Raw genomic sequence first — 25,054 nt, forward strand, 5'->3', positions numbered from 1 at the left:
TCTCTTCTCACACCCCCCAAACCCTTTTCCCCCTGAGTATTGTCAGTCCACTCCCTTTCTATGCCCCTGATTCTATTATATTCACCAGTTTATTCTGTTCCTCAGATTTTTTTTATTCACTTGATTTTTAGATTCACTTGTTGATAGATATGTATTTGTTGTTCATAATTTTTATCTTTACCTTTTTCTTCTTCTTCCTCTTCTTAAAGAATACCTTTCAGCATTTCATGTAATACTGGTTTGGTGGTGATGCACTCCTTTAGCTTTTTCTTATCTGTGAAGCTCTTTATCTGCCCTTCAATTCTGAATGATAGCTTTGCTGGGTAGAGTAATCTTGGTTGTAGGTTCTTGCTTTTCATCACTTTGAATATTTCTTGCCACTCCCATCTGGCCTGCATAGTTTCTGTTGAGAAATCAGCTGACAGTCGTATGGGTGTTCCCTTGTAGGTAACTAACTGTTTTTCTCTTGCTGCTTTTAATATTCTCTCTTTGTCTTTTGCTCTTGGCATTTTAATTATGATGTGTCTTGGTGTGGTCCTCTAGATTCCTTTTGTTTGGGGTTCTGTGCACTTCCTGGACTTGTAAGTCTATTTCTTTCACCAGGTAGGGGAATTTTTCTGTCATTATTTCTTCAAACAGGTTTTCAGTATCTTGCTCTCTCTCTTTTTCTGGCACCCCCATAATTCTGATGTTGGTATGCTTGAAGTTGTCCCAGAGGCTTCTTACACTATCTTCATATTTTTGGATTCTTTTTTCTTTTTGCTTTTCCGGTTGAGTGTTTTTTGCTTCTTTGTATTTCAAATCTTTGACTTGATTCTTGCGGTCCTCTAGTCTGCTGTTAGATCTCTGTATAATATTTTTTATTCAGTCAGTGTATGCTTAATTTCTAGTTGGTCCTTTTTCATATCCTCAAGGGTCTTGCTAAATTTATCGGCCTTTTCTAGAAAATTCTTGAAAAACCTTATAACCGTGGTTCTTGAACTCTATATCCAGTAGTTTGCTTTCCTCCATTTCTTTCATTTGTGACCTGTTTCTTTGTCTCCACATTTTGGCTGCTTCCCTGAGTTGATAGAGTGGCTTTGTGTGCTAGGTGTCCTATAGGGCCCAGTGGCTCAGGCTCCCCAGTTACCTGAGATGGACACTCTTGGTGCACCCCTTTGTGTGCTGTGTGCACAGTCTTGTTGTAGTTAAGCCTTGATTGTTGTTGGTATCACTGGGAGGAATTGACCTCCAGGCCAATTGGCTGTGATGATCAGCTGTGTCTAAGCTGGGAGAACTTCTGTGCTGGAGACACCCTTATGAGACTATACTTGCATAAGCCTCTGTGCTCAGCTTGGATGGGGTGGAGTCTCAGGGCAGAGCAGATAGCATTGGTTTCCCGTCAGCCCTGCCCTAATAGGCCCCTATGTCTCAATGTCTCGTGGTGGTAATCACTGCAAGCACCTCAGAGAAAGCTGCCCTCGAGTTCCGCCCACTGCCAGACAGTCCAGTTTCTCCCCGAATGAGTCTGGGTCCCCAGAGTCTTTCCTGGAACTGGAGTTCAGCATAGTCGGGAGCTTTTGTCTCCCTCCTGCTTGAGAAAGCCAGCTGCGCACTCAGTTGCCAGTCCTCTCCATGCGCGCATCTCTGTACCTCTGCCTTCCGCAGTTCCTCTGAGTCTCAGTGTGCTTTTCTCTTCCCTTCTAGTTGTAGAATTTCCACTCAGCCAGCCTTCCTGTGGTTCTGGATGATGTCCGTTTTGTCTTTTAGTTGTAGTTTTGAAATTGTTGTGCGAGGCAGCAGTTTAGGTGTTTACCTATGCCACCACCTTGGTTTTTCCCATAAAGTGGGTAGTGGTTTTCCTTTTCCTTATGCATGTGATGATGGAAATGTATGTTTTCCAAAAGTCGAACAGAAGAATGGTGAAATAACTATGGCACTGGGTTCCTATGTGGCTATTAATATGAATGTCTCAAAGAGTATATAATGATAGAGGGAGCTGCTCTTGATTATATCAATGTTTTCTGAAAGAAGCCAAATATGAAATGGCAAAATCTCAAGGTGAGAAAGGCACCGAAATGAAATATACCAAAATATTAGCATAGTTTTCTCTGTATAGTAGGGTTAGGGTGTAATTTTATTTTCCTTTTGTATACCATTCTGATTTTTTTCAGTTTTTTCTCCTTAGTGAACTCATATAATCAAAAACCATAAATGATATTTTAATTATACTGCACAGATTTTTAAAAATTTTAGCCAGAGGAATCCTTTGAGTAATTCTTGCTATCTTTGATTTATAAAATTACATAAACCAAACTTTGAATTGAAATGATTGGGTGCTTTTCATTATTCATGTATAAATTTGAAATAAACAGTATATTATTAGTGTTCATATTTTAAATCAGCCATTATAACTCATTTGCTGGTCTGTTATTTCCTGAAAGTGACTCCTTATTACATAATTCATTAATTCAGTCAAACATCATTTTGAGGGCTTTCTATAAGAAACAGGCTGAACATGAAGTGTATTGTACACACTGATGAAGACAGTCCAGTCTCTGCTCTAAGGAAATATCCATCAATAACCATCTGGTTTGAGACATAGACAAGTAAAACAGTTGTCACAGTGAGGGCACTTCTGTGAGAGAAGGCTGTGCAGGTCACTGAGGGACAAAGCAAGGATGCCACCTTCATGGGCTGTGGAGGAGGTTGGGAGATTTCCCAGAAGAGTTGCCCCTTGAGCCAAAGGCAGCTCATTTCTCTTGGATAACCAGCCTCAGATTTAGAAATAAGGACAACACATGTAGTTCTTGTAATATGAGGCAATTGTTGCCTCAAAAGATATTTCACAATATTTAAGAGTTTTAAAATTAATTTAGAAAGATAAACTAGTTTTGGATTGTAGGACCTTTGCCTTTCTTTATTAGGGAGTTCTTTTAATCTTCAGAATTTCCCTTTCTTTCTGTATATTTGGCTTTACTAAAAGTTAGTGATCATACCAAAGAATAATAGTCTTGCTCTGAGATTATCATAATGGTGTCTCTTTATCGGATTTCATGTTGCATATCCTTTTATGTAGTGGTTAATGCTGATTTTGATTACTTCTTTCATTCCTAGTTCACTCCTCTGCCTCTTCCTACTCTATTTTATAAGAATAAACTGAGTCATAGAACAATCAGTTGACTTTTCTAAAATATGAGGTGAGTCAGTAATGGAACTGGAAGTTAAAGTTTCTTTGTTCAAATCTCTGACTTCTCAAATACTTCTCCACAGAAGTAGAATAGGTTGTTTGCCAAAATGCATTCACCTTTTAAATCTTTACTGAAAGTGATTAGCTTAAAATAAAGTCTCAGGAAGATAATCTTATTGTTACAATTTAGAACAGAAGTTAAGACCATTTAAGTAGATTAAAATGAGTCCTGAGTGAGGCTTATTATTTGATCTATTTAGTTAATTTGTTCAGCAATAGATTTTAATTCTTTTTGAAAAAGAATAATTGCAACATTCTCAGACCTGTTTAATAACATTTTGGAACCCATTTTGATTAATTTAAAAATTTATAAATAAGAGGGACAGTATTAAAAGTAAAATCAGAATTGATACTTAATATCTGTGTTTCATGCCATTAGATGATTATGACTTCATTATCTAAAAATTTTTCTATAATCCATTTATCAAAAATAATACTATTTTAATGCTCTTAGTTATTTTACTTTTAAAATAATTATACTCTAATAATAAATGATGGCCATTATTCATATTATACTAAAATATCTGAAGGAACAGTATAATTGAATATGAAGAAAAATAAATACATGTATTTCATTGAAGTTTTTCCTTCTAGTTAAAAATATTCATATATTTTGGATTAACCATAGAACAAAACAAAGCTTAAAATGTGTACCATATTTTTATTTAGAATAAATATTTTATTGATTCCCATACATAAAATGTTGCATTAATTGGAGTTTTAAGAACTTTAGAATATGGGAATGGTTTTATTATATTTTATATAGAATAAGATTCTTATTGACCATAATTACAGTGACCTGGTTTTAGAGTTACTACTTCAAATTCTTCCAGTTTTTGGCTCTGTCCCAACCAGGCCCAAGATTTTATATATAATGCATTATTTATATTGTCATCAAATACTGCTTATCAGGGTCCCATTTGGGTTTTGTTTCCAGGAAAAATAAAAACAAAAAACATAACCTCATCACCAGAGTTCAAGAGAAATATAAACAGAAACTTATTTTTGTTCGGGGATCCAGACTTTGTGTTTAAACGTCACGAGGGCTGAGTGACATCTCATGGCAGCACCTTCCTGTTCTTTACTCTGAGGCTGAGCAATGCTAGGGTTAGGGAAAAGGAGTTTACTGAAGATGATCCCGGAGCCACATCATAACTGCCTGTCAGTTTTATCTGCATACCCATGGGCAAGTTGTATGGTCTTCTGGGCCTCTAAATATTGACGTTTGAACATAATATTATGATAGGCCCCAAAAAAGAAAAGTGTAGGGACAATCCTTGAAGTATTTGGGGAGATGGATAAAATGTACTGAATTATATACTAGTATCAAAAAATGGAAAAAACTTTTCAACTGGTTGCAGTTGGGTAGAATTTTGAATGTAAGGAGTGAGGAAATAAAATTCTGGAACACAGATGAGATTAATACTAGAAAGCTTCCTGATGGGGGTGATTAGCCAAAATAGCAATTGATTTTTCAAGATCTAAGGTTCACAAATTACTTAGAGTAAGCATCCCATGCAGAAGATGTGTGTGTGTGAGTCCTCATAGTGGGCAAACTGTTAATTACTAGAGTAAACGTAATCAGGATTCAGGTGGAAATGAAGTAGATTGCACTGCCTTAAATATAGACGTGCACTAATTTTGATCTGCTTGGTTTCTAAGTTATAGAAAGGTGAGCTCTGGTGCCAAACTCCCTGGGTTTGAATCCAAGTCCTGCCATTGACCTTGTAAATGTTTCTTACCTTGCTTTGTTCCCAAGTTTTCCCAACTGTAAAATGGAGATTATATTGGAACCCATCTCATAGACTATTGTGAAGGTTAGATGGGTTATTTAATGCATGTAAATCATAGAACAGTTCCGGGAACTCAATAAAGTCTAGGCATTGGTGATGGTGGTGTATAATTCATCATGTAACAAATGTATCAAAGCTCTTTCGCACATGTATTTCTGTTTGAGTCCATTTGACTCTCATAATGAAGCAAAGGCTCAGATAACTATGTAACTTTCCCAGGTCCCACATCTAGTAGACACTAGCACCTAGGCTAGAGCCCCTGGCCTCCAACTCCTATCCTAGTAGAGTGGAATGTTTTTAGATTTTTTTTTTTTTTTTTTTTTTATCCCATAGCACTAACTGGTTCTTGCCCAGAAGCAGAGCTGTATGGGAAATTGTGACTCAGAGATCCAGGGGATTAACATGAACTTGTTGGGTCTTCAAACTTCCAATAGCCCCTGATTCTCCTCCTGATCATTCTCCTTTGCTCTGCACCAGACACTCCAGTGCCGTGACCTGAACACCAAGTTTTAAGAAATCATCAAATTCTACTCTGACACGTGTTTGGCTTTGCATCCTTAGGTATGAGGGGAGAATCTTACTTCATTGGAATGAGGAACCCGGGGCAACAAGGGCCCATCGCAGAAGATGGAGGACTTTTCTTGCTCTGCTGCATAGACAGGGACTGGGCTATAACTCAGTGCTTCACGGAGGAAGCCTTCCAAGCAATCACCGATTTCAATGACCTCCCCAACTCTTTGTTTGCATGCAACGTTCACCAGTCAGTGTTTGAAGGAGAAGAGAGCAAGGTAAGACTTTCCTGCTCCTGAAACATGGGCTCTGTGGCATTAGCCCAAAGTATTTTCATGACTTCCTTGTGATTGACGTTTTGAAGTGGTTGAAACTTGTAGCTAGTTTTATTCTTGGCTCACAGAGCAGGAGGAGAAAAGCCTGTTCTATGACTGGCTAACTTTGGAGGTACTGATGACAAGGTTGTAGATGAGACTGTGTTGAATCAAATCTTGTCCTCTGCGACTCACAGGTCTACCTAACAAAACAAGTGGTGTTAGGAACAGTGATTGCAGGCGATATCCCTCGGGCTAGGAAACAAATGTCATAAAAAAAAGAAATTATCCAAGTATCTTCCCCTATTACGCCAACAACATAATTCACCTTTCTCAAAACAGCACAAGCTCTGTTTCATCCCTGTCTCTCCTGAAGTTGGATGAATATTCTAAAAATAGCTTTCATCCAAGTACTGCAGCAGTTATAAGAGAGGTAAGTTGGTGTTGGCCCTCTGAATCTTGCTCATTGATACCACAGAGGATGGAATTGTTATGCGTGTGTTATAAGAATGTGAATGAAAGTGGTTAACTTTTTGATTTGAAATGATTGGAGAATGAGGTTGTCTGTGTACAAGCATTTTCCAGAAAATGAAGTTTCCCACTTGAAGAGACAAACTTGATTTAGTGTACGTATTCTTGGAAATCAGAGTAAAGATTCTGTTTGGAGATCTTCCATTTCAGAATTTTCTGACCTTTTAAGTGTGTTGTCTAAGTAGGTCAAACGATCAAACCTTCCCTTGTGGACATGGATTTCTAATTGTAAATATCCACTGTTATCCTATGTTATAAAACATGGCTGACATTTTTGGGAAGAAAGGCCTTTTTTCTAAAACTGAAGTATGTGGCTCTGTGTGAGATTAAGGGTAGGATTTATGACTTTGCTCTTTCAAGAACAGTTTTTGCCAATTACTGAAGTCCAAACTCTGTTGTCTGAAAATAATTACCTATGGTATTTTTTTCTGGATTTTATCAGTTTTGTAAGCAATCCTGATAGCCCAGAGAATTTGGAATTATTTTAAGCTATTTAAAGAAAGTTTTTATAATGCTATTATTTTGGAGTTGAACGATTGAAAAAAAAAATGGACTAAAAATAGCTCGAAATCCAAGCACTTAGATGTGATTAGAACCTCCAGTGCTGTCATCACTGGATTATTTGAAGTCAGAAAATAGCACAGAAACTGAGAATTTTACTCTTGGATTATAACCAGGTTATAACACAGATTGTAATTTACTCAGAGCAAGTAATTTCCCCTGAAATATACCTGCCCTTAACTATGAAACAAGGTTCCATGTTTTCTCATTTTATCAGCTATTCACTTAAATATCAACAATTAGAAGGCTTTTCCTTAGAGGTTGATTCCTTCCTGATTAAATATTTCCCAGTAGATTAAAACAACAATAAAAACACCGAGGAAGGAGCTAATCTCATTCAGGAGTGCTGCTCAAGAAAGACTGATCAGGTACCAATGTCTACATGATTAAACTTATTAAATCAGACAGGAAATGGAGATTCACTAGGTCCTAGGATATAAAATAATCAGATACAGATTACATTTTGATTTAATTACATTTATACAGTTTAAAGGAGACACAGCAAGATTATCAGATACCAAATGAGTTGACAATAGCCAGGAGGCATGATCCCTGGGATTCTAGGGGAAAAAGTGTTCCTCATTTTCACTGCCACATGTTTGTCTTCAAGTTCCATAGTGCCTTCTTCTCTTTACCTCCGTTTGTTCACTGCCTTAATAAAGCTCATTGTCTTAATACACCACTCTCTCAGGAACTTCTTACAACAACTTTCAAAGTTCATGAATCTGAACCACGAGGTCTGATGATAGTTATCTTTCCCAAAGGGTGCACATTTGGGGCGCTGTGCTGTACTGGTGGGGAGATATTTTTAGGCCAAGAGGGAAAAAAGCAAGAAGCCTTTTTAGCACTTGTTTTTGCCTGTGGGCAAGGCTGGCCATGGTGATGGTCTAAAATATTTGGCTTTGAGTAGATGCCTGGGAGTGTATCAGAGAGATAAGGCTGCAGAAATGATGCTTAGTGTTCATTTCAGTGGACCCTGTGGGTAAGCGGTAACATGTGTGACTTGTTTGGCAGAATTCTTTTTTCTTGATATTGATGAGCTAGATTTAGCTTGTTTCTTGCAATTCTGATAAAGCATACATTTTAACTTCCTTAGCAGAATAGCAATTAAAGGTTTTGCTTCTGTAGTCATCTTTCCTGTCTGAGACACTGCTCCTGAGCCCTTTTCCTTTCTGAGGTAACTGGGAAGGTACTGGATTGTACTGCTCTTAATATAGGTAAGAGGATATTATCTTCTGGTTCTGTTTGTTTCAGCTTATCAAAGTGACAAAGAGTCTGAGATGCTCATTCCTGCTATGCTATTTAAATTTTAAGTTCTGGCACCTAAAGAACACTTTTAAAACAGCCTTGTGAGGGCCATGATGTTCACTCCTTTTCTGCGAGATTGTATTTTGATTTGAGGCTTTTGCTAGACATGAGCACATACATACTTCAGTGTGGCTTGTTATGCTCACGATGGTTGAGATTTGTTTATATGACACAAAGGAGAACCGGAGCTGGAGGAAATTGGCATCTGAAACCTATAAATACAGATGGCTGTATGCATGCTGCAGCTTGAAGCATAAATATTTTTGTATGAAACACATTTAGAGCTAGGATGTTCACAGCTTGCAGCACCTGAAAGTTGCTAGGGTTCATTTCCCTTTGGCACACTCACCTGGGTTTGCTTTCCTGCATCCAGTTGGGCTGCAAAAGTCATCTTGAGATAGGTGAGCTGGAGGGGCGTCCTGCGGGCTGCTCTGTTGTACTGAAGATGGGTAAGGGTCTGCTTGATGGGACTTTGACACTCACTTATACCCAAAGGAGAATAGCGGAAAAACCACCATTAGGCAAATTCAGTTTAATGAGGAGAAGCCTAAACATTGACTTTATAATGGCTTCCAAAAATATGAATTCAATTATACTAATGGCAGACACTTATATAGCATGTGGCACGGTGCCAGGTGCTCTTCCAAATGCTTTATGGCCACAGCCCTTTAATGGCCATGATAACCCTAGGAAGGTGGTGTCTTCTGGCCTCTCTGCTCCTGGGAACATGGCAGGGTTGCATTCCCGGACCCCTCTGGCTAGGTCTGCACAATGTTAAGTAGAAATGACCTATGTCACTTTCAGGCCAAGCATTTCATGACCAGTGTTTGACACTGAAGGATGTTCTTTTCATTCCACTAGGGCAACTGGCATTGTGCCAGGTAGTGCCTGCTCTGCCTGCTCAGGCAGCTTGGGTCATGGAGTGAGAAATGGATTACACACAGAGTCCTGACCAACCTATGATGAACATGTAATGTGACAAGGAACAAAAAGCCTTTGTCACTTTAAGCCACTGGGATGTGGGGGTGTGTTGTTGGAGTATTACTTAGTCCATCTACATTGATATAGGAAGTAACCCATTTTTCAGATGACGACACTGAGTCACAGAGAGGCTGCCCATGGTCCCACAGCTAGTAGCAGTACAGCAGGGATTCAAACCTCAGCTGCCAAGTGACAGAGTCTGTGCTCTTAAGCATCACAACAGTGCCTCTTAATATGTAAATATTTAATGAACCCCGGCATGATACTTAGCTTTGGCGATGCGGTGGTGAACCAGATAGCATAAATTCATTGAGTTTAAAGTCTACCAAGAGAAAATGATTCAAAATAAGGAAATAAACACAATACATGCTCACAGTGATGCTAAATCCAAAGGGCATTTAACATATATTTTCATCTGTAGTCACAGCCTTACACACACACACACACACACACACACACACACACACACACACACATATGCACAAGGTTTTGTTGTTTTTTTGGTAGGTTTTGCTCAATAAGGGGTCATTTCTGCCAACCATTAAAGAATATATTCTACCAGAAAGAGCATAAGAGACCCAGCTCCATTGGTCTCCTGGGCTTTGTGCTTCTCATAAGTGGATCATCTGCATGCATTGCGAGTGGCTGAGATGATCCTAATATTCAAAGATGTGACCACTAAATATACCAGTTCCTTCTTCTTGAGCTGAACTGACGAGGCACTGGTCTAGTCTCATGCTGGCAGCATTTCCTCCAGGGTTTTCAAAGTTAAATCTGATGAGTTGTGATTTTCACTTTAGTCCCCACATAAGATTTGTCTCCACTTTAGTTGGTAGGGAAATGTGAGTGTGTGCTTTGCACTTCACCACTGCAGGTTCAAACCCTCACCAGCAGCACTGAAAACTGAAAACCTCAGAAAACCGAGCCTTTCTTCATTACCATTTTGAGAAAGAAAAACCTTACTTGACCTAATTCATTCCAAATGTAACCTGTACTGATGGAAAACTCCTTCCAGTGTGAATATTCATCCATCTCTCTGCAGAAATATTCCTGTCTTAACTGCGGCGGCTGCCTCAGATCTTGCAGGGCATCACCCGATATGAGCATATGTACATATTGCGTTTCCAAATCCCCAAATTCTGAATCCCTAACATGTCAGGCCTCACAAGTTTTAGACAGCAGGTTGTAGAATATATAAAAATGCACCCACACTCCATGTTCAAAAAAGAGAATGGACGCATCACCGCAGTCTGGAATGGCTATGGCATCAAGAAGCGCAATGAAATGAATTTTCCTGTGACGAGAGGCTTGGGTCTATTGGAAATGAAGGACACTTTGGAGCCAGGATGAGCACTGCCTGTGTGGTCTTCCCGAGCCAAACCGACAGTCTCTGTGTCTCCTCCTTCAAGTGCCTACAGTTTAAAACCTCTGGCCTTGACCTTTGTCACTGCTCTTGCTGCCCATTCTCTCGCCATCTTCCTGACCAATGGTGTGGTCTGAGTCCAGGGGAGACCCTCCTGCAGTCAGGGAGACAGTGACTGCTCCAGGCACAGCTTTCTCTTCACTCCAGGGAGTGTCTATTGCAAACTATTTTGCTTCTCTTCATTTGCATTTTTTTCTGTCTAGACTCCAATGTCTTAAAGTAATGAAATACAAAATTGTATTCCTCTTCTTTTTTCTTCTTCTTGTATTTCCAGCACCTTGCACCGGGCCTGACACACAGTAGGTACTCAGTCAATATTGAACTGAACCTCCACTTAAATGGTGACTAAGACACAAAAGGTGAATTTGCCAGGATCATTGATTAATTAAGTAGAGAGATAACAAGGAGCAGAGGAGGCCTCTTGACTTTTAAGTCAAGTTCATTACCCTTTGTACCTCACCATCTCTCAGTTCTACCATGGAAAACAGGGACTAGAAATGAAGTTGCCTATCCATCAGCATGGACTTTCCAGTAAAGGAATGTAAAGCAGACAGAACTCAGGTGACTCAATAACAAGGCTCATACTAAATGAAAATACATTGAGTCCAAATCACTCTTATAGTTAAGATACGATACTCATATGAAGAAATCTGTTTTATATGTCAGTTTTTTTACATGGTATTTCATTCTTTTAGGGGTGACTGACCTATTTAGTAGCTAAGGGAGTAAAAACAATTGACACCATTGCCATTCCAGTGGGAAAAAAAAGCACTTTTTTTCTTCTATATCTACTCTTAAAAAGAAAAGGAAGAGATGAGAAAAGGTAAAAGAGAAGGCAGCAAAGAATGCTGAAATCCAGGGCTTAGGAAAACTGTTATGGGCGTGCTTTAAGCTGGTTGAAAAATTCATGCTAAAGATATGCAGCAAAGGATGAACAGCAGACAATAATGCACTGTAGCTTATGTCACTGAATATAGGTTAAAAAGACTAAAGTGAACTATTGTGACTTGAGGGTGGGGACACGGTCATCAAACATTCATTTTAAATATTAAAGCAGGTAGCAGTTAAGTTAGACACAAGAATATTCAAGGAATACTTAGGAGTTTCACTGTTTCACTAGTGCTTTTCATTCTTCGTAGTTAGAGGTGACATTTACAGCTGGGGTTGGTGTTTTACAGAACGTTTAAATTATAAAAAGGCTGCATGTCCTGGTGCTCAGTCAATCGGTCCTGTTTTCCCTTTTCCCCGGACGATGACTGTCCATAATTAGTCTCTGCTAATCACTTGGGGACACCTGCCAGACGAGAGGCCCAGCGTGGGGCCCATCTGAGAGCTGCTGGAGGACATTCCCTGGAACCATAACCTTTCTTGAAGTGACTAAAATATTCCAGAGACATATTTAGTGTCTTTCTTCTCCCCAGCACTGAGTGGCCCCCTGGAGCTCAAGAGCCTGACAAGTCACTCTGAATGCCCCACTTCACTCCCTGGAAATAACTGAGGCCCTGGAAAGAATGAAGCCCGGTGCATAGAGAGCTGAGAGTATTTGGTTTCTGTGCCAAAGAGCGGGCAAGCATATGTTCTTGATGGCACCTGGGGAAAAAACGGCTGCCTTGTTTCAGTTAGTCCGGGATAATATTAAAGAGGGACTGGGGGCTTTTTGCCTTTCTTGGAAAAATGAAGGGATGTGGAAGCCACTTCCTATGGTTTCAATCAGAGCTGCTGCTGGCTTGAAGAGTGACTTTGCGAATTGTTAGGAGGTGGCCCCGTGGCAGAAGCTGTCCTAGGGTATACTGCCTGGGGCAAGTCAGGTGGATCTGAAAAACTGATGCCCTTTCCTCTGGGCAGAGGGGTGATGAAGCCCTGAGCAGTTGTGGCTGGCTTGACAGGCAGGGAGCCGTCTGGATTTCATCCTCCACTTTCTTCCTGGGCCAGGAGCCCCGGGGAAGTGCACCAACCATTACAGAGGCCTGGCCGTAATCAGATCATTATCAATAGTTCAAATGTAAAAGGATATATATTCAAGGGTAACTCTGAGTTCTGTTGCCTAAGAACTCTCCTCTTTCAGAGAGTTTCAGAGAGGGAGCCCAGGGGAAAAATGGAGGAAAATAAGCTTAATTATTATTTTTTTTGCTCTCACCAGCTGAAATGGCATAGGTCTCACCCTGCCTTACTTGACATTCTTAATTCTGGTCTCAGTTCAGTCATCCTGGAATTCCTGACCAAAAAAGAAAGTCAAAGAGTTTGGACATGAACTTTAAAACTCTACCAACATACCCTTCGCAGCAGGCCTGACATGTAGCTCAATGGAGGGGGGTCAGTGTTATATAGATGATCTGAGTGCCAATTCCAGGAACATCGTGTGATAGTTACTTTGTGAGAGTGGGGTTATTAATGTGCTGCTTGTATCTCATGATAGTTCACTCATTTATAATATTAAGCAGGCAGTGTTAAACTACACACTTCTACCTTTTAAGCAGAATGGACATATAGAAACAGAACATTGCAGCTTATTGTTCTTTAAGTTTAATTAGTTTCTGGTAACGTTTGGTAATGCTGTGTTTTGCTGGGAATGTTGTCTTAGCCTATATAATAAAAGCCTAATATGCTAAGTGTCCGGTCATCCATTCGGCCGTTCAACCAATCAAAGCATAATATGCTAATGATATGCTAAGGCCACTCAACTGCTTGCTATGACATGCACTGACCACCAGGGGGCAGAAGCTCTGACCTGTAGGTTAGCTTACTGCTGGGGTCTAGCAGATCAGAACTGAGTGAGATGGGCCGGACATGCCCTGGAGCCCTCCTGCAGTCCCTCCCTGGCTGGCCAACCTCCTGCTTCCCTCCCCGGCCCTGATCATGCACTGCTGGGGTCCCTCGGCCTGGCCTGCACCCTCTCACAATCCGGGACCCTTTGGGGGATGTCGGAGAGCCAGTTTCGGCCCGATCCTGCAGGCCAGGCTGAGGGACCCCACTGGTGCACAAATTCGTGCACCGGGCCTCTAGTACAGCATAACCATCCTTTAAAAATTTTTTATATATATATGTATTTTTTTTATTGATTTCAGAGAGGAAGGGAGAAGGAGAAAGAGATAGAAACATCAATGATGAGAATCATTGATCAGTTGCCTCCTGCACACTTGCTACTGGGGATCGAGCCTGCAACCCAGGCATGTGCCCTTGACCGGAATCGAACCCAGGACCTTTCAGTCCACAGGCCGACGCTCTATTCACTGATCCAAACCCGCTAGGGCTAAACATCCTTTTAAACATACACACCTGTCAGTGTTTCAAGGGGGAGTTCCATTGATCAGATACATGACATAATTAAGATTTTTCATCTTGTATTTTGTTCCAAGCCTCCACTTCCTCCCCTCAAAAGTGTAGCTAGTATTAACTTTAAATTATTTCACTTATTATATTGTAAATACATATAGCGCGCTGCCTTACATGCTGGTCTAGTCTTACCCTGCAGCTGGATGAGAATAAGTATGTTGAGGGCAGTGGAGCAAGCTCATCATTCTTCATCCTGTAAAGTCAAACATAGCTCGAGACATCACACAGACACTTCCAGGCAACAGAAGAGCCCAGTGAAAGGGCTTTGGATTCAGAAGGGATTGTCTCCACTGCATCTAGTTGTGTGATTGTGGCCAACGCAGCTTCTCTGAACCTCAGTTCCCTCTTTTATAAAATGGGGTTAGCCACACCTTCCTGATGGGTTTGTTATGTATTACATGAGGTGAAGTGGGTAGAGGAAGTGGCATAGCATTAGATCTTCTTGGTAAACATGGGCTTCTGTGCTCCTCCTTTATCCCCCTCCCCACAGCCCAAGCTGGTGAGCACCTCCCTCTGATTCAGGAAGGAAGAGGCTCTTCTAAAGCAGGTGGACAGGGATGGCACGTGTGTGAGGGAAGCTGGATGAAAGGCTTACCTTAGCCAGCTCTTTGCAGGAACCTAGCGAAGTTGTATTTTTATGTCATAACCTTGGGCTTCAGGAAAGTTTAAGTTCAGTCTTGGCCACATGAAAACTGTCTTTGCATTTATGGCGGGATACATATTGTTCACTGTCCCCATAGAAGGGTCACGTGATCAGAACATAGTGCCAAGAAAGCTTAGTTTACCCAGAGAACTGGTATTCTCCTCATTAGCAAAATTATGTAACTTACTTGATTCTCTCTCTCTCTCTCTTTCTCTCTGTCTCTCATTATTTTTTGGCTTCCCAAGGGTTCAGATTAAAAATTAATACTCAGTTATAGCCACTCTATTTGTACTCTATTGGCCTTGATATCCTGTTTCTTTTGTATCAACCTAATTATGTATAGGTGTAATGTAAGAAAATTTTCTGAATTATCTGATCAAATTTGTTCATATTTTTTATGAGAATGTTAACCAGTTAACTGCCATGCATCCAAAACGGAAACCATCCTTATGGCGTACAAAGGGTTAGCAATCACTTTCCAGCATGCAAGGAGGCTGGCCAGGAGTCACTAAGGATATGCTTTGTCGATGTTTGAAATTCCGCTACAAATAGAAAAGAAATCACCTGAATTGGTAGATTATAACATATACCATTCCCCCCCATAACTCACATGGTTTGGAAGAATAGTTTTTAAACATCTTCAAGGAAAAAATGTAACTTGGCCAAGACAATTACCAACAATATCTTCCACAGCACGCGTGGGCTGCGTGTTTCCAGAATAGCACATGGTCACATTGCTAACTACATCGTAAGTTTGTCTCTTAAATCTGATCTTTATTGGAATATTAATTGGTGAGAAATGAACACATATAAATCATTTGAGGATATGTGCGTTGGTTTGTCCTTATAATAAATCTCTAATTTTGAACCCTAAAGGCCTAGAGCCAGATTATTTCATGGAAGTTACTGTAGTTTCAATGCCTGGCACTTGAGATTTTGTTCTTCCCCCCAAATAGATTCATTTCCTCCTTGGTATTGTGTTCTGTCCAGTTGCAAAACTTGGGCCAGAAGTCCACTTAAATTTATCATCGTGTAGATGAAATTCAGGGCTTTGCAAGAGGCATAGATGTGGAAAGGAGTTTAGCTTTTCAAATAGCTTCTTTTGAAAGTTTCAGAGAAATGAGTCTTTGATGTTAAAAATTTGGCACAGATAACTAGCTTCCATGAAATCTGCTTCCTGCAGATAGTCCTGCTCTAAGTGTGGGAGTCGGGAGTATGGGGACATCATGATTTAGAAAGAGGAGAAGAAAGTGCATTCCTTTGGTTTCCTGGCCCTGCCTCTGACCTGCTTCCTGTCGACAACTGGGCTCTCCACTCTAGCTAGTTGTCATTCCCTTAAACAAATATGTCTGAGTTCACATTTCTGTGCAAGTAGCATCCCTTTCAAAGAGTCCTCTTCTGGCATCACTGGTAGCACATTCCTTGCATTGTTCTGATCTGTGCAAAGTCTTTGCATTTAGGGTGGATTTGACATTGTGGAAACAAGCAAGTCACTCAGAGTCATGCGTACAGCGCTTCAGGTGGGTAACCAACCTGAGTAAAATTATTTTTATTCGAAAACAGCATCTACAAACATGCCACAATGAGAAAGAGCTGTACAATCATAAAAATGATTTTCCTTTGGAGCTTGAGAACTGACTTTTGGGAATTCCAGAAATACAACAAGAAGGCATTGCTGCAAGAGGTCACTGTTTTAGGAAAAGAGACCCTTGGATGTAGGTGTAAGACCTAGCATATTAAATAAAACGCAGATTTTTTTAATGTACCAATTTATAAGGTACCCAGCCTGAACTCTCAAACCTTCATCTCTGGCTTTGTTCCTTGCCGAACAGAGCAAGCCATAAGAACAAGGAGATTGGCTTTGTGGTGGGAGCAACTTCCTGTCCCCAAGTATCTCCCACAGTGGTTAGCATCTTTTGGGAGTCGAAGGCTGTTTTCTGATCAATAATTCTCTTTTTCATGAACGTACCCCTAGGAGATACTATATCCTAAAATTTACTTAAGATATATCCTAAGATATATGATCTATATACCCAGGGAAGGGTAGTAACTCAAATATGCTAACGTGCAGAAAGAATATTGCATTAACCAATCAATCAATCCAACCATCATTTATTTAACAATTAGTGAAAATCTCCCATCTCCCAAGGATTGCTCTTGGAACAAGGAGTACAAAGATGAGTGAAATGCAAGCCCTCATTGCTTGATGTTTCCTGGGTCTGATAACTATAAGACGAGTTAGGTGACATGAGAGGTTGAGGTGGATGCAGCATATTCCCAGAGCACAGGCATTGGGCACACCTGAGAGGGATGAGAGGAGGCTCTGGGATATGTCTTTGCTCTTTGTTTTGAGCGGTACCCTGCACCTATACAAGAGTCTCCATGTGGACCCATCCGATGCCATGCAGTGCTGGCTGCGGTAACTTGAGGACAGGAGTTGTCAGGCCTGCTTCTTGTGTAATCGGCATTGTTGTCCTGTCTCACAGGACCTGTTTTGGAAGGACAATGGATAAGCAAGGGTGGCAGAGGGAGAGAACTGACTTTGACTTTGTCAGTGGCTTCTTCTTTAAACCAAGACACAGTGACAGGCGATGCATAGATGGGACATTTTATCTGTGACCCACGTGTCCTAATTCTCTCCTGCAGTGTGTGAAATGTTGCTTTCCTCAGAAGGTGAGCTGTGAGCTTGCTTATTTTAAAAACTGCAACCTGTGAGGCGAGAGTGTGTTCTTTGACAACATTACATCATTGAAGCCTCTAGGTGTTGAGTCATCATTATTTTTAGGCAGCTCCATGCTGTTTTTGGTTGTTCTAAGAATAGCCCTTGTGTCTGGACTCTACAGAAAGTCACCTCAATAAAGACTCTGTCACCACTCCACAGTTGGAATGCTTTCTTAATTTCCAGATTCGGGGCACACTTTTTAGAATTTTACCTCCAAGCATTCTGCCTTTTTAGGTTGTGTGTGGGCAATAGGATGACTTTGTCAGGAGCGCTCACTTGGATTTGTTCAACCCTGTGTTAACACATTCACAGTTGTAAATGCCAACAAGAGCAACAAAGTAAAAAGGCCTCCCTCTTCAAGGGCTTCTGATTGTCTGTACTCGATGCTCATTTGGTTTGTGACTGCCTTAATCAGTGATTTTACCCATTTTTTTTAACCCATTTTTTAAACATTTCAAGATATAGTTCCATGCCTTGTGTTTTATGAATTAGGTGACTCTAGATCCCTCACATTAGGACAAGGGATAGGGGGTGATACTGTTGGCATCTATGCAGAATGAACTAAAAGCAGCCAAACTAAATGTTGTTATAGCCTGTTAAACTAAATAAATATATAAATTGTAAATCATATTGCAACTCGATGACAGGGCAATAAAAATGATGGATTAAGCCCAGAAATGGATCTCCATGGGTCAATATTGAGGCTGGTTTTCCCATTGCCTATTCAGAGCATATGCCCAAATATGATCTATTTATTTTATGTGGCATTTTTAAGCCCATAAGTGTCCTAATGGCTCATGAGCACAGCCAAATGCTAGTGTAACTGAAGCATGAAGAGAAGCAGCTGCTTGGAATAACATGAGGCACTTTTAAGTTGTATTATAGTGTACCTTTTGTGTCTGAAGGTGACAGTAAGGCAGTCACGTGACCTGTGTCTAAGTGTGGCTGAAAGGACCAGTGCATGTGATGGGCTTGCTACCAAGTGCATGCTGGGAAGGCTGAGCTTCTTTTTGAGCCATAGATACTCTAATGGGGTTGGTCCCACTTTTATGACCTCAGAACTCAAACCTCCTCCCAACCTGGAACATCCTGTCTCTAATCAGGAAAATGTCTAGCAGAGTGATTAAGAGAAGGGTTTTTGAATGTATAAGTTCAGGTCCCAAACCCAATTCCATTGTTTATTACATATGTAACCAGGAGCAGTTTATTTAACCTTTTCAAACCCCAGTGTCTTCATCTATAAAATAGCATAAAGTAACAGCATTTACCTCATAGGGCTGCTGAGATGATAGAAGTGATGTAATCTATTATGCTTTGATCACAGTATCTGTAAATGCAGGCCAGTAATAATAATGATTTCTGCTTATCAGTCAATCATCTGCATTTTGCATCATTTAAAACTCTTTAGCTTTCCTTGCTTGTGGTTGTTGCATAACTCATCATAGAGCAGTGCTCAGGTCTGCCCCCATTGTCTTTTCTCTCTACCCACAGAAGAACTTCTAAATCCAGATTGGGGGTAAACCAGATGACTGCCTTTTGAAATCTGAATAAATACCAGTTTATCCACAAGAATTAGCCCAGAGGAAAGCCTGTTTGCTATCTCCCCTACACACAGAGTCTTGAACAGCCACACATTTCTTGACTGCACCAATAAATTATCAATTCTATGTCCTCATTCCCCTACTACTCTTAGAAAGCTTCATTCTCTTTACTCTTGAATGTAAAGTAAAAATGACTAGTCAGATATAGTCATTTGGCAATTCCATTCATACACTTCACTGAGAAGCCTAAACTATATTGGATTTTCTGTTACAGTCTGAACAATATCCTTAGACGTTTTCTGAAAAGATAAGTTAGTTTTGCCTTCGTAAATTTTGCCAAATGGATTTTCTTTCCATTTGGTCTATCTTTTTCATTAGCTTCCAGAGAAGACTGTATTGGTTAAGTAAGCTTTCTTTGTGAACAATTAAAGTCATTTCAAATTTTAATCCTAGGAAACAAAAGTCTCCTAAATACTAGATATTTTTCTTTGCTGGCATTTCTTCCTCATTTTAAATATGTGTTCATTGTGATTGGCAATTTATGGGGCCCAATTACTTTAGAAGGGATTAACATTAACTTTAGAAAGAGAAGGTAAATGAGATGAGAGCCATTAAAATCAGAATATGACTTTTTGTAGTCATTAAGTGCTTTAAGGGTTTTGCTTAGAAGATTCTTCACTTAATCCAAGCATATTTTTCTAAAGAAAATAATACAGAAAACATCATAACAAAATAGGCGAATGAAAAGTGGAATTTCTTTGGAAGAGAAACGTCATTATGAAGAGGATTTGAATTTGTATAGATGACTTTATTACACTTAAGCAATTTGAAAGAATTCTTTTTTAAAAAATATATTTTTATTGATTTCAGAGAGGAAGGGAGAGGGAGAGAGAGATAGAAATATCAATGCTGAGAGAGAATCATTGATCAACTGTCTCCTGCATACCCCCCACTGGGGATCGAGCCCGCAACCCGGGCATGTGTCCTTGACTGGAATCAAACCTGGGACCCTTCATCCACAAGCCAACACTCCATCCACTGAGCCAAACCAGCTAGGGCAAGAATAATTCTTTTACAGAATCCTATGTAATTGGTGTAGACAGAATGATAGCTAATGGCATTTTTGGTAACCTTTTAAAATTGCCTTCGACATAGGTTGTCATTCGTGTAATACTAATTATTGCTGGGCACAAACAAAGTGTGAGGACTTATATTCTGATCTATACAGAAATGTCATCATTAATAAATAATGCTTTTTAACAGCATACTTAATTGTCAGAGATTTTGTTGCCAGGAATAGACATAATATGGGAGGCATAGAAACTTTCATGGCCTGATCTGGTTCAGGTTTTTCCACTTCGGCACTTGACATCTTGGACTGATAATTCTTTGTTGGGGGAGCTGCCCTGTGCATTGTACGACGTTTAGTAGCATCCTTGGCCTCTTCCCACAAGATGCCAGTAATATCTCCTGCCAGCTGTGACATTGCCAAATGTCCCCCAGAGGCATAATCACCCTGGTTGAAAAGCACCTGGTCTAGTTGATAGTTCCTAGCCACAGATTAGAGGGACTGCCTTGGTATTTCTTAATACCAATTTGAGGACCTCCTCTTTACTGGATAAATATCTCCTGGGAGGGTCTCTGGAAGCAGCACTTAAAAAGTTATGATCCAATTCTTTACATCCCATTATGAGTTTTTTTCTTTCCTCCATATCAAATGAGGAGGCTGAAGTTCTTCCTGTCTTCTCTTTATAAACTTTTTTTGGGGCAGTTTCTGATTTAATGATAGGCAGTTTTTAATCAAAAGAAAGGAGCAAAGGAGGAAGCCAGATATTATAGGCATGTCATTTGGGCAGCTTCACCAGGGAGCTGCAATTTCACACTCCCCAGGGAACCACTGGCCCTTTCCTTGCAGGTTACTGGGAGGAGGGACTGGACAGAGAGGAGATAAATGCATGTGCAATGAGTCAGGGTGACCTAGGGAAAGTGCTTGTTAATCAAACCTAGAAACAGAAATCATTGGCTAGAAGAGAGGGGGCCAAAGCAAATCCGTGAAAATTTGGGAATACATAATCCCACAGACAATAGAATTCTTTCTCTCTTGGTTTCCTTGCATTCGACTGTGTTCCCTCCAAGTCATGTGGCCCTGTGGACCCCACATGCAGTGGACTGATGGACTGCAGCAGGGAACACAAGCTAAGCAAATCTGATGCTCCAACATGGAAAGGAAACTCTGATTCTAGCTCTGCTGAAGCCACAGCTATACTTCTTCCTTGGCAAGACAAGGGGATATGGGACCTTGGAAACTCAGGGTCTGTAAAGTCCCTTATGCCACATAAGGTAACATATTCACAGGTTTCAGGGATTAGGACATGAATGTCTTTGAGGGTGAGTGACATTATTATGTCTACCATACCCTGAAAGTTGCTTACCAGGAGTGTAATTCCACAGAAATAAAGCTTTCTACAATATCTTTTCTTGGGATATTGCAAGAAACCCATTCCCACTAGCAACCAGCTGGGATGAGAACCTCTTCCCACTCATAACATGAGGAGTCCTTTCTCAAAAACTGTTTTGTAAGATCGCCCAAGAATTTTTGTCCTTGAACCAGAGGAGGCCTGACCTTGAGTTGGCTTTAGTGACTTTGCCCTTCAACTGTCCCCACATTCAGGATGTCAGAAATTGTGGCATTCAGGCCAATGAAGAGTTATGTCTGAGAAAATTTGTTCACTGAATTATCATGGGACCAATTCCCCAGGTAGTTAGGCTCAGCACCTTTACAATTTGGTAACCCAGAAAGAGCCTCTGACTTTGACAGGCATGTGTGTGAATGGGGCCTGAAGAAGGGCAACTCTGGGATTCTGGCTACTCAGCATGTGGGTCAATTGAAGGAAATTGTAAAATACTGAAGATAAATTAATGACCTTATGAGAATACATGAAAGTCTTGGGTCAGGGTCTTACAGATAGCCTTTATTGTAGTGCCATTTATAGTGATACCTGGTAGTATGTTGAAGTGGGCTCTTATTGGCTGTGAGCAGCATTTAATTACAGGGCTTTTAAATTAGTTGTGGGAGTATTCACATCATGGAAATGAACAAATTCTATAAATCAGTTTGTTTTGTTTTTCAAAACAAACTATTAGTTTCTGTTGCGGCTGTAACAAAATTACATCTATCTGTCTATCCATCATCCATCCATCCATCCATCCATCCATCCATCTTTTCATCTGTCTATCTCCTTTTTCCTTTCTCTCCTTCTCTCCCTCTGCCTCCCTTAAGAACTCTTGTGATGACATTGGGCCCACCTGCATAATTCAGGGTATCTCCTCATCTTTAGGTCCTTAACTGAATCATATCTGTAAAGTCCCTTTTACTACATAAGGTAATAGGTTTCAGGAGTTAGGCATGAACGTCTTTGGAGATTAGTGACATTATTCTGTCTACCACACCCTGAAAGTCATTTACCGGGGAGCTCCTTTGGATTTAGGGGTATCTCTATATTGTGTATTGGAGTTTTTTTGGATTTGGGAGTAGGGGCCAATATGAGAATCACATATGGATTAACACCTTCACTCTTCCACAGTTTTTTTCCTACCCTACAGTTTCAGCATTGATAAAAGGAGCACTAAGATTTGTTATTATATCCCTGGTCATTATTATTCTTAACTTATTTTTTAAAGACACATAGAGTTAAATAAGTTAGTTATTTACTCAAAGCCATCTGGAGAATGATCATAATTTAGGACTTTAAAAATATTATTGATTTTTTTACATGCCCTTGACCAGAATCGAACCTTTAGTCTGCAGGTCAACGCTCTATCCACTGAGCCAAACCGGTTAGGGCTTTAGGACTTTCTTAATTGGTGAATCAAGGTGGGTTCCCCCTACCCCCCAAAAGTAAAATAGGTATACTTAAAAATTCAGAGGTAATTTTGTTCAAAATGTTAAAAATGCATTCCTGTATTTTCAGTTTAAACTAAATGAACTTTGACTATGGATAAAGCAGAATTACATGTGTATCCCTCTTTCTCATGGTTAAGTAGTAAAATTACAAAATCAGACAAGCCCTCAGCTAGTTGTTTAGTGTCACTACTAAAGACTTCTTGTATTGCTAATATTTTTATTATGTATTAATTGCCTAGTTATGATGCTAGTTGAATGAATGAACACATTGGCCAAGTTTTTTGGGAATTGTTTTTTCATGTTTCATGTACAGAACCATTTCTGAAGTTTTGATGGCTTTTGAGGAAGCACACAAAATACATAAAATCAGGTGATAAAATGAACACACAAATTAGTTATTCTGGTGAGTTAGCTTTCCTTGGCTGATGCAAAGCATGGTTCCAGTTTGTAAGTACAGCATATAAACTATGTTGAAGAACAGTGTGTAATTCATTAGCTGGAAAGTGGGGTGACAGAGGAATTTACTCTCAGCTTTCTAACTCAGTCTCAACATTTTTGTTTCCGTGTTGGGTCTTCCATATATCTAATTTTGAACAAAATTGCCATGGCTTTGATGTATAAATGTACAGATATAGTTTATAATACGAAGTCAATAAATGTGAGGGATTTACCCCCCCATTTTAATTAGAATTGAATAATTTTAATTATTCTGATACTGAGAAAGTCGAAATTCCTTCTAATGCTAATCACGCTTTTAATTGTTAGGGTGAACCCTAGAGTGTGGTTTTCTTTCCTTTTGAACTCTAACTTTTGGATAAATGTTGGGATTTTTTTAAAAGGCAGTTAATAAATGGTTTGTTGTTTTACTTATGTGAGGACTTTAATTGTGCACCTCTTGTGGATTTAGAGCACAGTTTTAATAATGTCACATAAGTCTCTTCGGTCATCCCAGGAACAAATAATTCTGAGTTGTTCTAATATCTGAGTGCACTGTGCAGCCATATGACTCACTGTGGGCATTTGTCTTTGTTCAGTGCGAACAGGACAAGGAGTGGCTTTCTTAGATTGTTTTTCTTTGAGTGAATTTATTGAGGACCTGTATGTATGAAATAATAACTTTGGTATAATGTTATTCTTTCTCTAGAGGTTTTATTAGCACTTAAAAGCAAGCAGTGTTTTTTTGTTTTGTTTTGTTTTAAAATGAGGAACTTCCATGATATCCAAAATTTAACCAGGAGAATAAGAGTGTACACACACACACACACACACACACACACACACACTGCTGGGAAGACAATCAGTGAGAAGGAAATCATTTAGCAGTTGTTTGAACTTTCCAGCTAAAGTCCCTCCAAGAGCCCCTCCCACTTCCATAGTCTGTTTCTGCCTTTATTCATTAATTATTTACACCAGCCCCGTTCTTCTCTGCCTGAAATCATTTTCCTGATTGATGGCATGTGGGGTGCTCTCCACAAAAGTATTTTAAAGGCTGTATCAGGGATGATGATTTCTTTTCTTTTTCCTCCTCCCTCAATTTTTAATAACCCTTTGGCTCTACAGCTAATAGCCTCCCTCTGCTCCTTTGTTGTTTTCTGTTTCGTATTCTTGGTACGGATGTGCAAGGAATTTGCTATTGGCCTTCTCTTTGGAGACAGCAATCTTTTACTTCTCAGTCAGGATAAATAGAGGTGAGACCACACATAGTAGGTGAGAGGGGTTTGCAAATACAGATTGCCCAGGAGAAGGCAAATTTTACACCAAATTAGGGCATCTAGGAGGCTGTTTCTTAGACTATAATGTGAGTGCATTTTCACTCAGATATTCCTCTCATCTCTCTCAATACTCTTCCTCTAAGCAACTTTACCCAAGTCTTTAATTGCCATCTATCACCTAATTAATAACTACCAAATTCTATCCCTGGTCTAGACCTCTCTGAGCTAGGCATCTGACATCTTCTGACATCTCCTGACATTGAAACTCCCCATGAGCAACACGCTTCTTCCCGCTCACCACTTTTCCTTCCATTGCTGCCTTCAGATCAGAAACTCTCCTTTCTCTCCCCCGCATCATCATTAATCCTGATGCTCTTGCCTTCTAATCTTCCCTCCTATCTGACCTTTTCCTTTTCTGCCTGGTCCAGGTTCCAGGCAGCTCTCATCTGGACCACTGCAGTTGCTTTTGTTCAGATCTGACTTGCTCCCTCCTGCTTCTCTTCAATCTCGTTCACTTTGTAGACTGAGTCTTTGGTGGTTTATTTTGTT

General features: G+C 40.0%; 1 protein-coding gene across 5 annotated transcripts in view; it reads left to right on the plus strand.

The window, feature by feature from the left end:
* RCAN2 (regulator of calcineurin 2) overlaps window positions 1–25,054 on the plus strand; it is a 266,676-nt gene that overhangs the window by 38,471 nt on the left and 203,151 nt on the right. For all 5 annotated transcript variants that reach the window (XM_080663342.1, XM_080663343.1, XM_080663344.1 and 2 more), the window contains exon 2: window positions 5,584–5,810. In XM_080663342.1, the coding sequence (XP_080519468.1) occupies window positions 5,586–5,810 (225 nt within the window). In that variant the 5' untranslated portion in view covers window positions 5,584–5,585. The remainder of the gene's footprint in view (window positions 1–5,583; window positions 5,811–25,054) is intronic.

This window comes from Plecotus auritus, assembly GCF_963455305.1.
Source record: "Plecotus auritus genome assembly, chromosome: 4".
In the NCBI taxonomy this organism is placed as follows: domain Eukaryota; kingdom Metazoa; phylum Chordata; class Mammalia; order Chiroptera; family Vespertilionidae; genus Plecotus; species Plecotus auritus.